We start from the raw sequence: 12,856 nt of genomic DNA, 5'->3' as shown, positions 1-12,856 counted from the left end.
TTAACTCCTTCTGCTTGATGAATCTACCTAAAGTTATCTGTGGTCCCTTCTGGATCAGAAACAGATTTCTCAATAAGGACGAATCTTTCATTGAATATACTTCAGTTCAGGAAAACAGCCAATGTGGAAAGCTTCACGGAATTTACAGATATGGAGATGAAACTCCTAGATGACTGTAAAGCAGTAACTACTCAGTCATCTTTTGCACTGACCTGCTACAAATACAATTGGTAATAGCGAAAGACAGTTCTAAACTTGTCTGAACAAGGACCAGAACAGCCACCTGTTTAATTTAGAGTATCTGAACAGCTTTCACATATCACATTAATTTGAGAGGCCTCGACTGATATATTGTGGTAGACTGTTGAAGCTTCCTCAGAAGACATCTAACTGCTTTGTGCTGTCTGACATATCAGTTTGTACCAGCTGGTACTAATGACTGGGAAGTGTGAATTTAAATTTAAGTAACTGCAAATCCTTTTTGCTTGGGTGGAAGATACAACCTTTATAAAAGAAATTCCAAGGTAAATGATTAGATAGTTTTGTTTTAAGTTCATCATGACCTTACTGTTACCAAGAACATTAGAAACCATATTTGCCTGTTGCATCATGCTTTACTTAATGTGTCGCCATTCCTTTGCACTCCTTTGCAAACTGTTCTTGCTGAAGCGTCTACTTACCCCTTCTTACTTAAATCTCTGAACTGCCGTCTTTGGCCTATTAGCTGCCATTGGTTGTATTCTTGTCTCTAAAATATCATTCTCCCTTGGTTTCCATGACCTTATTCTTTCCCAGGTATCCTCTTAGTTTTCTGATCATCAGTTTAGCAAGTGCTTTACAAGGATCTTCCTTGATACACCTCCACATCATCTCTTCTTTTTGCAAGGACACCTTCCAACTGCTCTCTCTGTATACGCATCTCTCAGATGATCCCTTATGAAAGACTTCAGCTGTGCCTTTACAAGGAGGTAGTGAGGAGTGGAGGAATAAGAGCACGTCAGCAAAGCAAAACAGGTGGTGCTGAGGACATTGCGTGCATTGTGTGGCAGGGAGAGGGATTGTTTCAGACTATCTTTGATCTAATAACATGGACTGAATGCCCACTAGCAGTTGAAGTGCATTATGTACACCCTTGGAGCACATGTGTAGGATTAGTTTCCACTGAAAGGAGTCCATCCAGTTCATGAGCTCCAGGACTGCTCTGTGATGCAAACCAAAGCTCAGTAAGTGAAAACAGTTTGAAGATTCACTTCCAAAGCATGCTTGTGGTATGAACTAAAATATAAGTGTAAATGCACTATTAACTGTCATCTTAAGTGGACATAACTAAAGTAGAGCTGTTCATCCTTAATGTCTGTTCCATTACCTGTTTCCCTGGTGCCCCTTTTGGAGTGTGGACTTACTCAAAGATCCAGCAAACTCATCTCCAAGCTGTCATGACTTTGAATCCTAATTATTCAGCATACCTTTCTTTGGCTTTAGACATGGTCTTGCTTCACTCATAGCCACCCAAAATACTTCTGCAAAGCTCCTTTCTCAAATTTCTAGAGCATGTCAACCCTTCTCTTGCATTATTAAGCTGTTTTTTGGATAGTTTCTCCATATTGCATTAAACCTAAGCTGCTGATCTTGATTTTCAAAATCCTTCACAACTTGTCTACACCATATTTATCATTTTTCATTCAATGATTAATTCTCACATCACTCTTTGGCTATCACCTTTGAAGTTTTCAAAGGAATACTGCATGCTTTCTGCCATGCTGCCTCTCACATTTAGAGCTGTCTTTTGACAGATGGCTATAAAAAAGCTGAGAATTATTTGGTTGTTAATTTACTATGGCATAGCCTATCGGGCTGACCAACATGGTACTATTATCTTTCTGAGCTTTCTTGCCTCTTTTAACTTAAATCATAAGCTCTTTCAGGCATCATCATCTTGTTTCCTAGCACGGATGCAGGTGGATAATAATTATTTTGTTATAAATACAAATGTATGATTATGCTTTTATTTCTATTGCAGCTCATGTATACCATCTTTTTTACATTTCCAGAAAGCTTCTCATGTCTTGGTTATATAAGATGTCTGGTCACTATAGCTCAACTACAAGGCAAGGATTGTAAGAACTGTTTCAATTAGCATAATCTCCCAGTCACAAACATTACAATCTTGTCATTGGAAAGTAGGGTTATACAAGGTTACTTCTAGTCATTATAATCTTTCTGGAGTTGTGCAGTTGGAGGGTGATGTCTTATTTCTTTTTAGTGCAGTTAAATCAGGATTAAAATGCCTCAAATATTGTTTTATCATTTAGTACTATGCATGAATTTAGTCACCATGATGCAGACCTACTTTTAGTGGAGTGGTATAATTGGCCGGTAGTGGCTCTGGTAGATATGCAAAATACACTAGAGTATGTGAAAATGACCACCCAGTGAAGACAACAGCTTTGCCAGGTTCAACTGTATCAGCAAATTTGCCAGAAAGCTGCAATGTAGCATTAAACGACATAGCAGGAGAAAGCCCTGTGTTAAGCTCTTACCATTCTGAGCACGGACTAGGATGTATCTCGCTCAGTTCACTCTTGCAAGCAAGTCAGTGCCTCCCTTGCTTGACCTGGCTAGCCTGCATAAAGTCGATCTTGAAACGGTCCAGTATTTTTTGTGCCCCTGTGTTCCCTAGCCATAAAAGATCGTCAGATATCTCATGTTTTCTTTTTTTTTTTTTAATGCACATATCTTAGCAATAATGTAGGAACTTTTTTACAGATGAAAAATGTCGTGAGCGTGAGATTATATGTTAATAATACATAAGGGCTGTATTCAACTGGACCGGATTCACACTTGCCACTCACAATGGGTACTCACTTCAGCCCTCTGGACTGCTCTTCAGAGACATCTAGATCTTGCCCTTGACAGTAGACAGGTGCTTAAGGAGAGTTTAGGTCGCTGAAATACTGCTCCATGCATTTCCCTGTGTTATACAGGATTTATGCATCATGTCATGAAATTTAACTTGTGTCTCCAGAGGCAAGGCAAGAGCCTTACACATTTCCTCTTCTCTCGCAGATTTTCTTTTCTTCCCTAGCAGATTTTTACTTTCCTCTGGAAGATTTTCTCTATCAATAATTGATATTTAGACTTAGGTTTATGAGAGAAAAAGATCAAATATTTTTATGAGGAAAAGATCAAATATTTTTATTAGGCTTTGTCATCCTGAGTGTGCTTATATAAGGGATCAGCTTAATTCTTTCAGACTTTCTGAAAGTAGGCCCCATGCTATTTCTGTGCAACCTTCTCTTATGCAGAAAATTAAGAAATATTTTAGGTTTACTGATGTAGATTAGCTGCTTTGAACTAGTAGCTTCCAAAAATGTTTACAACTCGGAATATACATTTGTGTGTGTGTCTGTACATATACATGCACAGTTTGTCCATATTTAAGGACTGAACAGCAGTATTGGTGTATATCTGAGGCTGGTATGACACAAGGATGAATACAGTAGGTATTGCTAAAGCTAATTTTAAAGCTTATTCTGAATGATCATCACTGGGCCCCTTTTAGTCATTTATTAGTCACTGTTCCATTTACAACTTTTGTTTATACTGATCTTTATTCCTATTGTTTTCCACTCAGATGTGGCAAGAGCAATTGAATTACTGGAGAAACTGCAAGAATCTGGAGAAGTACCAGTACACAAGCTACAGTCCCTAAAGAAAGTGCTGCAGAGTGAGTTTTGTACAGCTATCAGAGAGGTATGGAATTGAGATTTTTAGCTACTGCTCAGAACACCCATAATTCTAAAAGAAAAAGTAGACTTGCTTTTCAGTGCTGGAGAAGGGGAGTACCTTGTATAAAGGATGATGGATCTGAGATGTGTCTCTAACTGACTGTCTACTACAGCGCAAAATACTGAAGTTACGGAAAAGCAGAAACAGAACAGCTGCATCAGCAAGGCATCAAGCCTGAGGCAATTAGCCTTGCTAAGGAGAAGGGGTGATTAATTAGTACTTTGGTATTCTGTTCATGCTCTTTCAGGGTCTGTGCTAACCTGTTGGGCACTGTGCTGGGATCTGGGGATATGCCAGGTTGGGTCAGTGCAAACTTAAGTGCATCTTCTTTGAACTCAGGTGTGTGATATGGATAGGCTGATAAAATCAGAATGCCATGAAAAACAAATGATGTAAGCACTGAAGTTAACTGGTAACTAAAGCTAATGGGAATCTTGCAGCTGAATTCAATGGTTGAGTCCCAGTGGGTCTTGCTGCATGTGTCAGAAATTCTTGTCAGATTGCTAAGAACTGTGATCCTTATTCTACAAGCCATAGTCAGGGGACTTCCTAGCTCTGCCCAACAAGAGATAAAAAGTGATGGCTATCTTCTTCCAGACATGCTAGGGGAGAAGCACCCCCATTCCCACATACATACAAACAGTATCTTTAAAACAGTTAAATTGTAAATATTTGTCTGAGCTGATTCTTGGACAGAAGCTATGAATGGATGTAATGTTGTGTCAGGCTTTTTGCTTACTAAACTGAATACTGTTAGTGTGCCAGACTGAAGTGATTCTAAATGCCCTAATGGAGGCAACAACTTTTCTCCAGCAATTCTGTAAGAACTTCTGTTTCAGTTTATCTGTCTAATGCCTGAAACTAATCTTCCTTCACTAAAATCATTAGGAAATCTATTGTTACCTCAATGGTAGCAGGACTGAACAGGATAACTGATTGAGCAGGATAACTAGACAACAGCAGCGCATTGACTGAGTAGACCGCTGGGTGGCTGGAAGGAAGAAAGAACAGACATTAGTTTAATAAGCAGAATGCAACACACTCTTTGTTTTATGGAATATATTCTTCAATGTGAGGAACAGAGAGAGGTTTCCACTTAATTAGCTGGCAGTTTTCAAGGCTTTTTAAAAGGAATACTGTTCCATAACAATAAATAATGGCACTATGTACCCTGAAAAGCTGATACTCTGACTAGTCCTTTCATTTAACCAACTAAATGCTTCTTTAATTGACCACAGAGCATTGAAGAGTTATTTTTCTTCAGATAGCAGAGTCTACCACTCAAATTGTGATGAGGAATTTTCTGTCTCTGCAGCATCATCAGTGAAATCCTAACAAATTGATGTTCATCCTTGGAAAATATTCTTAACAGGAGCAAACACATAGCTTTTTGAAACAGGTAGAGAGCCTAGGAAAATGGCTTAGACTGATGCACTCTCAGTCCAGTGAACTTAAAGCAGATTTTGACAATATCATTTCAATGGCACAGAAGGTCTTTTAGAGAGTGTTGTGTGAACACAGCCTGCACGACAGCCAGTCTAATTGCTATTACTGTCTTGTAAGTAATAACTGTCACTTTAAGAAGCTTCGAATTATTTGTTTAACAAGAGTTGGATGATGATGAGCATTTAGGTCAGTTGTACCAACTTCATAAACAAAGAGATTTATTTCTTTTACTGTCCTTAATGTATCACTGTTAGTGAATAATATTCTACTTTTTTTTAATTAATGTCATTCTTGACTATATATGTAAGTCTTTTCTTAGAGGAAATCTTCAAATATATAAGGCTTAATGGCAACATTTAGGGAGGGAGGGAGAAATGACATATGTAGGTTGCCAGTACTAAAGGGTGTGCAACATATAGCTCCTCTTTTCAGTTACTTACACTAAGTCCTTGGCAAGTGTTTAGACTGTAACTTTGTTGTTCTCCTAGTTGGAGAGCTGTTAGAAAATTCCAGCAAAACCTTTCTTCTATCTCTTAGAAACCTATTAAGAAAAGCATGGAATTTTTGGCCATGTTAAATTGTTAGACATCTCCAGGCATTGCAGAAAGGGCTTGGAGGATATCTGAGCTGGGTTATGCCTTTAGGTCAGGGATGTCCTTCTTGTGTGGCTTTCATATACACTGGAGTTTATGAGAGACTGATAGCTACATTCTTGAACAATACAGTCTTTTCTGAGCATATTCCAGCCTAAGATAGCAGAAGCTGGACAGAAATTTCCCTACCATTGCTCTTCCAGTTATTGATCTTCTCTTTTCCTGGGCACAAGACCTGAGAGTGTGGAGACCAGCTTTTTGTTCCCTTATTTTATCTTATTAGCACCTCCACAGAATAGAAAAGTTATTGACCTTACAAGAGAAGGCATGACAGTCAGGTTGGAAGTAATGTAAGAGTTGTCTGGAATGCAAGAGTCTTTCTGGAGAAAGCAGTGAAGTAGACAGGGTGTCAGGAGTGAGGCTGGTATAATTGAAATTGGATGGAGAGCAGTGGCTGGCTTTGTATTGGTAGGCAAATTCTGGAAGGGGCTGTTGCTGCTGCTGTATGTATGCAGAGGTACAGATTTGCAGTGTGGTATGTACGTTACATAATGCAAGATCTGAGTCTAACTTCCTTTTATCAGAAAATCAGGTTAGACAGGTTAGGCTGATTCCTGTAGTCCTATGAATTCCATAATGGGTGAGCTTTGTAAAATAATTTTCTGTTCTAGTTGAAGAAATTATGGACACTGAACTATCCAGTGAGTTTGATTGTTAGAATATGTCCCAGAGAAACTCAGTGTTGGGCAGTGAGTGTACTGTAAGTGTAGGTGAAATGATCAAAGGTAAAATATAATCCACACAGTATTGATTAAATGTGACTTGTCCCTTCTGTAACCAGGGATTATTTAACTATAAAAGCAATAGGTCTCTTTTATGATCTACTAGTCTTAAAAGTATGTAATATTTTATTAGATGATACACATTCTAATCTAATGTGTCAGAATCTATTAAATGGCTGTAATGAATTGTATTAATGGAAACTTATTTAATAAATCAATCCTCCCGTTCAAATCCCGAAATATCTCGTAGAGATAGAATCTTTTTCTCTTTAAAGTGACTAAGTGAATGAAGTCACTTTAAAATAGAAATACTCTGGCATTTTTCTAAGATGCTATGTCAGGAAATGGTGATTAAAGATTCTCACTTAGTACCACCAATTGATATATTCTATATGGCGCTGGGAAGGTATTTGTATTAAATCTGGAAATAATGGAAATAGTTGAAGTATATTGTGGCCTCAGATACTTTCTTTTCACTTGAAGCCCCAACCTTCCCTAGCTCGACCACCTAAACCAGAAGACAAGTCAGCCCAAGTTTGGTCACATTAAAATTTAATTTTAAAGCAGTTTATAATTGCATGACCAAATGACCTGCTTCAAAAGCTCCGTAGGTGCAGACAAATTAATTAGCCTTTTATTTAGACATGTACCTGGGCAAAAGATGGGTGAATATCACCCATTACAACATTAAGTCCTTTACCCTTACATGTGTTTTTGTTACTTCTTCAAAACTGATGCTATATTGTAGTCCTCTGGTTGCTGGAGATTACTAGGACAGATGAACTGCAAGGCTCTAAAAGTGAATGCGTGATTAGAGTACTGAGAAGGTATATTCATACACAGCTTAAAACTAGGCAGCCTGAATTGATGAAGTGAACCCCTGGTCTGACAATAAACCTTAAAGTGCTGTAGGCAAAAAAGTTAAAATATACAGTTGAGTAAAAACACACTAAATCATCAACACAGACTGTGGCATGCCTTTGCAGATTATGGCAGTTTCATTTACTGTTAACAGCTGGTGATTAGTACTGAAATGCCATGAGAGTAATGATACAGATTGATAAACCCATGCATCTTCTGATGAGTGGAAATTTTCTTTTAAGTTGATTCTGAAAATTCTGTTTTTCTGTATGCTAAATAGTTGTGCAAAAATCCAGATACATCAGGCTTTCCTTCTGCCCTTCTCCATTTTCCATTTCAAAATTAAATCTAATGTTTTTCTGTGTGCATATTATTTAAAATAAAATCCAACAGGTAAATACCAATAGTGAAATGAATCACTGTATTGCATTTATCAGTATAAAATGTAATCAGATCAGGAAGTCTGTATAAAAATACGTTGTAGCAGTCAGAAGCACAAAAATACCCATTATTTTATACTGTTATCTTAGGACTCCTACTAAAATATCAGGTCATCACCCAACAGAATTTTTGCAAGACTGAGTCACTGACCAATTCTTAAAAGGAGAAGCAGTCAACACAAAATATTCTACTGTTTTTGCATGTTTTGTGTGAAATTAGTCTGTGGAAAAAATGTATTCTTTTATAAGATAGATAGTTTATTTTCTACTTCTGCCACTTAAAACTTGTATACTTATTATAAAATTATTTTATGGACAGAGCATGCTAAAAATAATGAAGACCACTAGTGAGATCCAGGCACAGAAAATGGCAGTGATAGAAGTCAGGCCCATTTCTGGGGAGATCTGGATTTCCCCCTGGTTATTTTAGAGATGTATTTGATTATATTATATAATATTAAGAACATGGTTTTACTACTTGTTAGGTAGGATAGTTTAACAAACCTGTATTCTTTCACCATTCCTAGTGAGTGTATTTGAATTATTTTCTTTAATTAATAATGGTGCATTATTAATGCATGCATTTTCATGCCTTAGCAGTCTGAATTACTAGAATCCCAGTACTGCTAATACACAGTGTATTATTATCTGGTCATTTTCTCAAACTGCCTACCTGTGCTTTATATTATTGACCCTCATATATGTCTTTGCAAATATTAGGGAGATACATTAAGGTTGCTGGGTGGTGAAAGTTGAGTCTAGTGATATTGTGCTTATTAAATTACTGTGATGCAGTATATGACAGCAGGAAGCTGGCTGGAACCCACAGCTATTCACTTCCGACAGATATTCTAATATTTGCGTTTACTGCCTTTTAAAGGGCTGTACCAAATGTAACAGTCTGGTTATTGGCTGGACTCAGGTGAAGCTTCTCATTGATTTCTTCTATTAAAATTATTCATTTAGAATTTTAATGTAGGATTCCAGGAGTGATTTAAAAGGTCTAGTTTTATTATATTTCAAGAATTCCAAGATCAGTTTGTTCAGTTTACAATATAACGCTGTTCCTTTAGCTCCCAGACCTAACTTCTGAAAGCCACATTTCATTTTTTCTGTCTGATGAATCTTATTCCCAGTAAAAATAGAGGTTCTACAGGCCAAACTCTATTGGCTTGCACCTCTGGCAGCACCAGAATTCAAATTCTGCCCTCCGTTACTTTTTCTTTTCAGTCACTGGGGGCTGAATATTTGTTACAGGAAGGGAAGAGAATTCCATTCAGTCTTTCAGTTCCACAGCGCAAACCCGGCTATTAAAATAAATTAGAAGATAAAACTTTGAAAAAAATATATATATAAAAAGTATAGAGAAGATTTACAGCTAGAGATGCTATAATTCACAGCACAGAACTATAATTTAGGCACAGTAGGAAGCCCATGTCTGAGGCCACCTTTACCCGTGCAAATGAAGGTATTAGTCAGGATTAAGCAAAAGTGGTATATTGGACTTCTAATAAGATAATTAGTAAACAAAAGGCCAACAGGACAAATAACATGAGTTAGGCAAGCAAGATTTGTCTCTCAGCTCAGATTTGTACCTCAGGTCATAAAAACAGTATGATTATATTAGCGTGATGCACCATTAGACTAGCTGGGAAGCAATGTTCTTTTTAGGCTAATCTATTACCTTGTTTTGGTATTCCAGATATCTTATTCAGAATTACTGCACTGTTAATTTAGTAGTAGCGATCTTGCAGTAGCAAATACAGAATTGTCCTGAAAAGTATGCAGAAGCATAATGGCCTCCAGTTGCCTGCTTTTGTTTTTGTTAAGGAATGTTAAACGTTTCTTAAGGAAATTCATATTACTGCTAAAAGTCTCTGTGAACTTGTATTTTCAAGATGGAGCTTTAACAATACTGAAAGTGTTGAGTTTCCATCCTTAACTGGGTTTTTCAAGATTGCATACAGGAGTTGTAAGAACTGTAGAAGTTCGGAATCAGCCACAGACCCTAATTTGGTCAAGTCTGTAAGCACACAAAATACTTTGCAGACATGGTATCTAAGAGTCATCTTTCTTAACTTAAACATCTGTGGTGCAGACATATATGCATATATGTGTGAGTATATAAACTCCCTTTCTAGTCAGTGGAGAGAAATCGGTACTTTCAAGGCATAATTAATTAGACATGAACATTAGGATTAAGTGCACTTCAAAAGTGCCTGTTACTCCTCACTGACTATATAGGGAGCCAGTGCAGATAGTACATATATGTAAATGGTAGATGTTGAAGTTTGGACATGAGTCCCGCTCAATGTGTCAGGAGTAAAAAGCCATATAAAATAATGATTAAAAATTCTATTAAATCAGTACAGACTCACCAGTCTTTGGAAAGGGCATTATTTAATTTCATTCGAACATGGTGTTGGTATGGCCAAGTAATAATGTATTCACATAATGATGCACTGAGGGAAAGATCTGTAAGGTTTTTAACTTAAAGCAGGAAAAAAAATTGCCAGATTTCAAAAGATGGGCTACCTATGTCTTGTCTTGCCACCATGCTGTATTAGGCATTTAGAAGGTTTAGAAGCTTGAAAAGCTTATGTTAGCAGTATATGCAAATAATATTTTTTCTATAAAATTACCCAACTATGTTCAAATATATACTATTTCTTAAAATCAGGGTAACCAGAAATTATGCACATTGTGAAAAACAATGAAGTTTCATTTACCACTTTACCAGACATAAGTGATGGAAGCATTACACTGCTGTTTGCAAGCTCTGGATGGCATGAATGAGAACTTTTGGAATGATTACCTTGTCACTCAACAGATGGCCTTCATTAATGGCAATTATATGTATTTACCAAGCAGCTCAAGCATTATCTGAGAGAAGGCATTATTAAGTCTCTGTGCAATTACTAAGTCGCCATGACTTCCATGCCTGCCCTGTTGGAGAGTTAAAACAGCTGCTGTTGTCACTTTTTTTTAGCTGCCTACAGCTAAATACATTGATTTCACAGATGTAGTACCCCAGAATCTGGGGCCATATTGTATCATTGATCTTTAATCAGTGCTCTCTCCCATTGGTTTTGAGTGAAGATCAGTTTTCAGAGTTGGCTGATGGCTATATATCTTCTTGCATTTGTGCTCTACTTGCTTAATTGTGTTCTTCACAAAAGAGGGACGTTTTGGTGCTGCAAATTTCCTGCAATATGTAAGAGCAAAACAAGAACATGTCATGTTCGTAGTTGTGTTTATCTATGTTACTGCTCCGTATTTACCAAGATTCTTTAGTAAGTGGTGCCAATGTGACATGCTTAGTTCTACACAGAGCTGCAGTTCTGTGTATTATAGAAGGTTACTGTAATGGAGGACTGGTGATGCACCTCAGCATCTTTTTTCTTCACATTTTCTTCACATTACCATTTCAGTTTATTGAGGCAGAATCGCATTTGATTACATAAAACTTATGGATAAACAGAACAGCGTTTGCTGCAGTTCCTCTCAAGCTTGCTTCTTCCTCATGGAAGAAATCAGCAGCTAGGTGAACTGCTGAGAAATAATTTTTATTGGCAGTTTGTGGGAAGCCACTGTAGCATCAGTATCAGCTTGCATGTCTACCTTGATACAGCCTCAGTATCATCCTACTTCCACTAACCAAATCATTAGAGAGACTCTTGAGACATGCTCCTCCATCTCAATTTTTGAATTGTACTTTTAAAAAAGGAAAGAAATTGTTAAATCTATTTAAAAACTCCATTTTAGCTACATTTTTGGTTTGTATATAAAACAAGAAGTATCAAAAGTTTTCGTTCTCCCTTCCTTCTCAGCTGGATAGGAACACTTGAAATACAGGCTTTTATGACTGGCTCAGGTTTGGTCATGTTCCATCCGGGTACTGATTTCGGCAAGACTTTGCCAAAGTTATTTATATTTGAAGCATGGCTATTGCATACTGCAGCCCTTGCAGCATATAAAGACTTACTGATGAAGTGGAGGAAATAAGTGTTTATGGATGCTTGCCATACTCCTGAATCCATAAGTAATTGGCAGAGAGTTCTGAGATAGAGTTCTAAATTATGACCTATGAATTCAGGTGGTCTTCTGGGAATTAACACACGTTGCTGTTTCTTTAGTTCCTGGTATGTTGCAGTAGAAGCTGCAAGAGACTTTCAGTATTTTTCTAAAGTTCAATGATTCTGAAGCATAAGACTGAGAGAACTGTAGCATTATCTTCAAAGGTGCCAAATCATAATTGTTACTGACTTAAAGTAAAGTGTAGAACAGTAGGTAAGGGACATGAAATAAAAAAAATTGACCCAATAAATTTTTTATTATTCCTAATATAAGTAATTTTTTATTTGGAAATAAAAGTCTATTTTTAATCATTTTTAAGAGGACATCAAGCAACTTCCTGTTGACTTTAGAGTGCCCTTTTCAGTCAGAATCTACATTGCAGGAAGGAAAAGAAGGCACTCTGAGGTCTTGTATGTCCTAACAGCAATGCTGGGAATATTTCAACTGACTCATCCAGCATGTGTCAGTGCTCACACCAGAGCAGAGGATGTGACAGCATGAATTTCCTGGTGCACCTGCTATGTTCTTCTGCTAGCACAGAAGGGAGGAAAGAGATTCTGGCCCCAGCCTGTAACCCCTGTTGGGTTGTTTCTTGGACAGTCACAGCCCTCATATGGCAAGAACTCAAGGACCAAAGCTTTGTTCAGCAACACAGAGTGGAGTGAGATACTATCAGAGTGGAGTGAGCATCATTCCCTTCCACACAACAAGATGAAGTTTGAGCAAATCGTATTTTAGGATTTTAAATGAATCCTCTATAAAATATTCCACCCGAAATTAAAATATTTAGCTTTTACACTGATTATACTTCATTTGTTTTAATGATGTTTCAGCCCTGTGCGGGTTTTTCCCTACTGCCTAAGGACAG

The 12,856-nt window shown here is 37.3% G+C and overlaps 1 protein-coding gene across 1 annotated transcript in view; it reads left to right on the top strand.

Annotated features, from left to right (window-relative positions):
• The window catches only part of LIN7A (lin-7 homolog A, crumbs cell polarity complex component), a 49,448-nt gene that overhangs the window by 16,093 nt on the left and 20,499 nt on the right, over nt 1-12,856 (top strand). Inside the window, exon 2 of the mRNA XM_026100369.2 lies at nt 3,635-3,753. Coding sequence (XP_025956154.1) covers nt 3,635-3,753 — 119 coding nt within the window. The remainder of the gene's footprint in view (nt 1-3,634; nt 3,754-12,856) is intronic.

The sequence above is a fragment of the Dromaius novaehollandiae genome, chromosome 1 (assembly GCF_036370855.1).
Source record: "Dromaius novaehollandiae isolate bDroNov1 chromosome 1, bDroNov1.hap1, whole genome shotgun sequence".
Classification (NCBI taxonomy): Eukaryota; Metazoa; Chordata; class Aves; order Casuariiformes; family Dromaiidae; genus Dromaius; species Dromaius novaehollandiae.
This window is presented reverse-complemented; position numbering and strand designations above follow the sequence as displayed.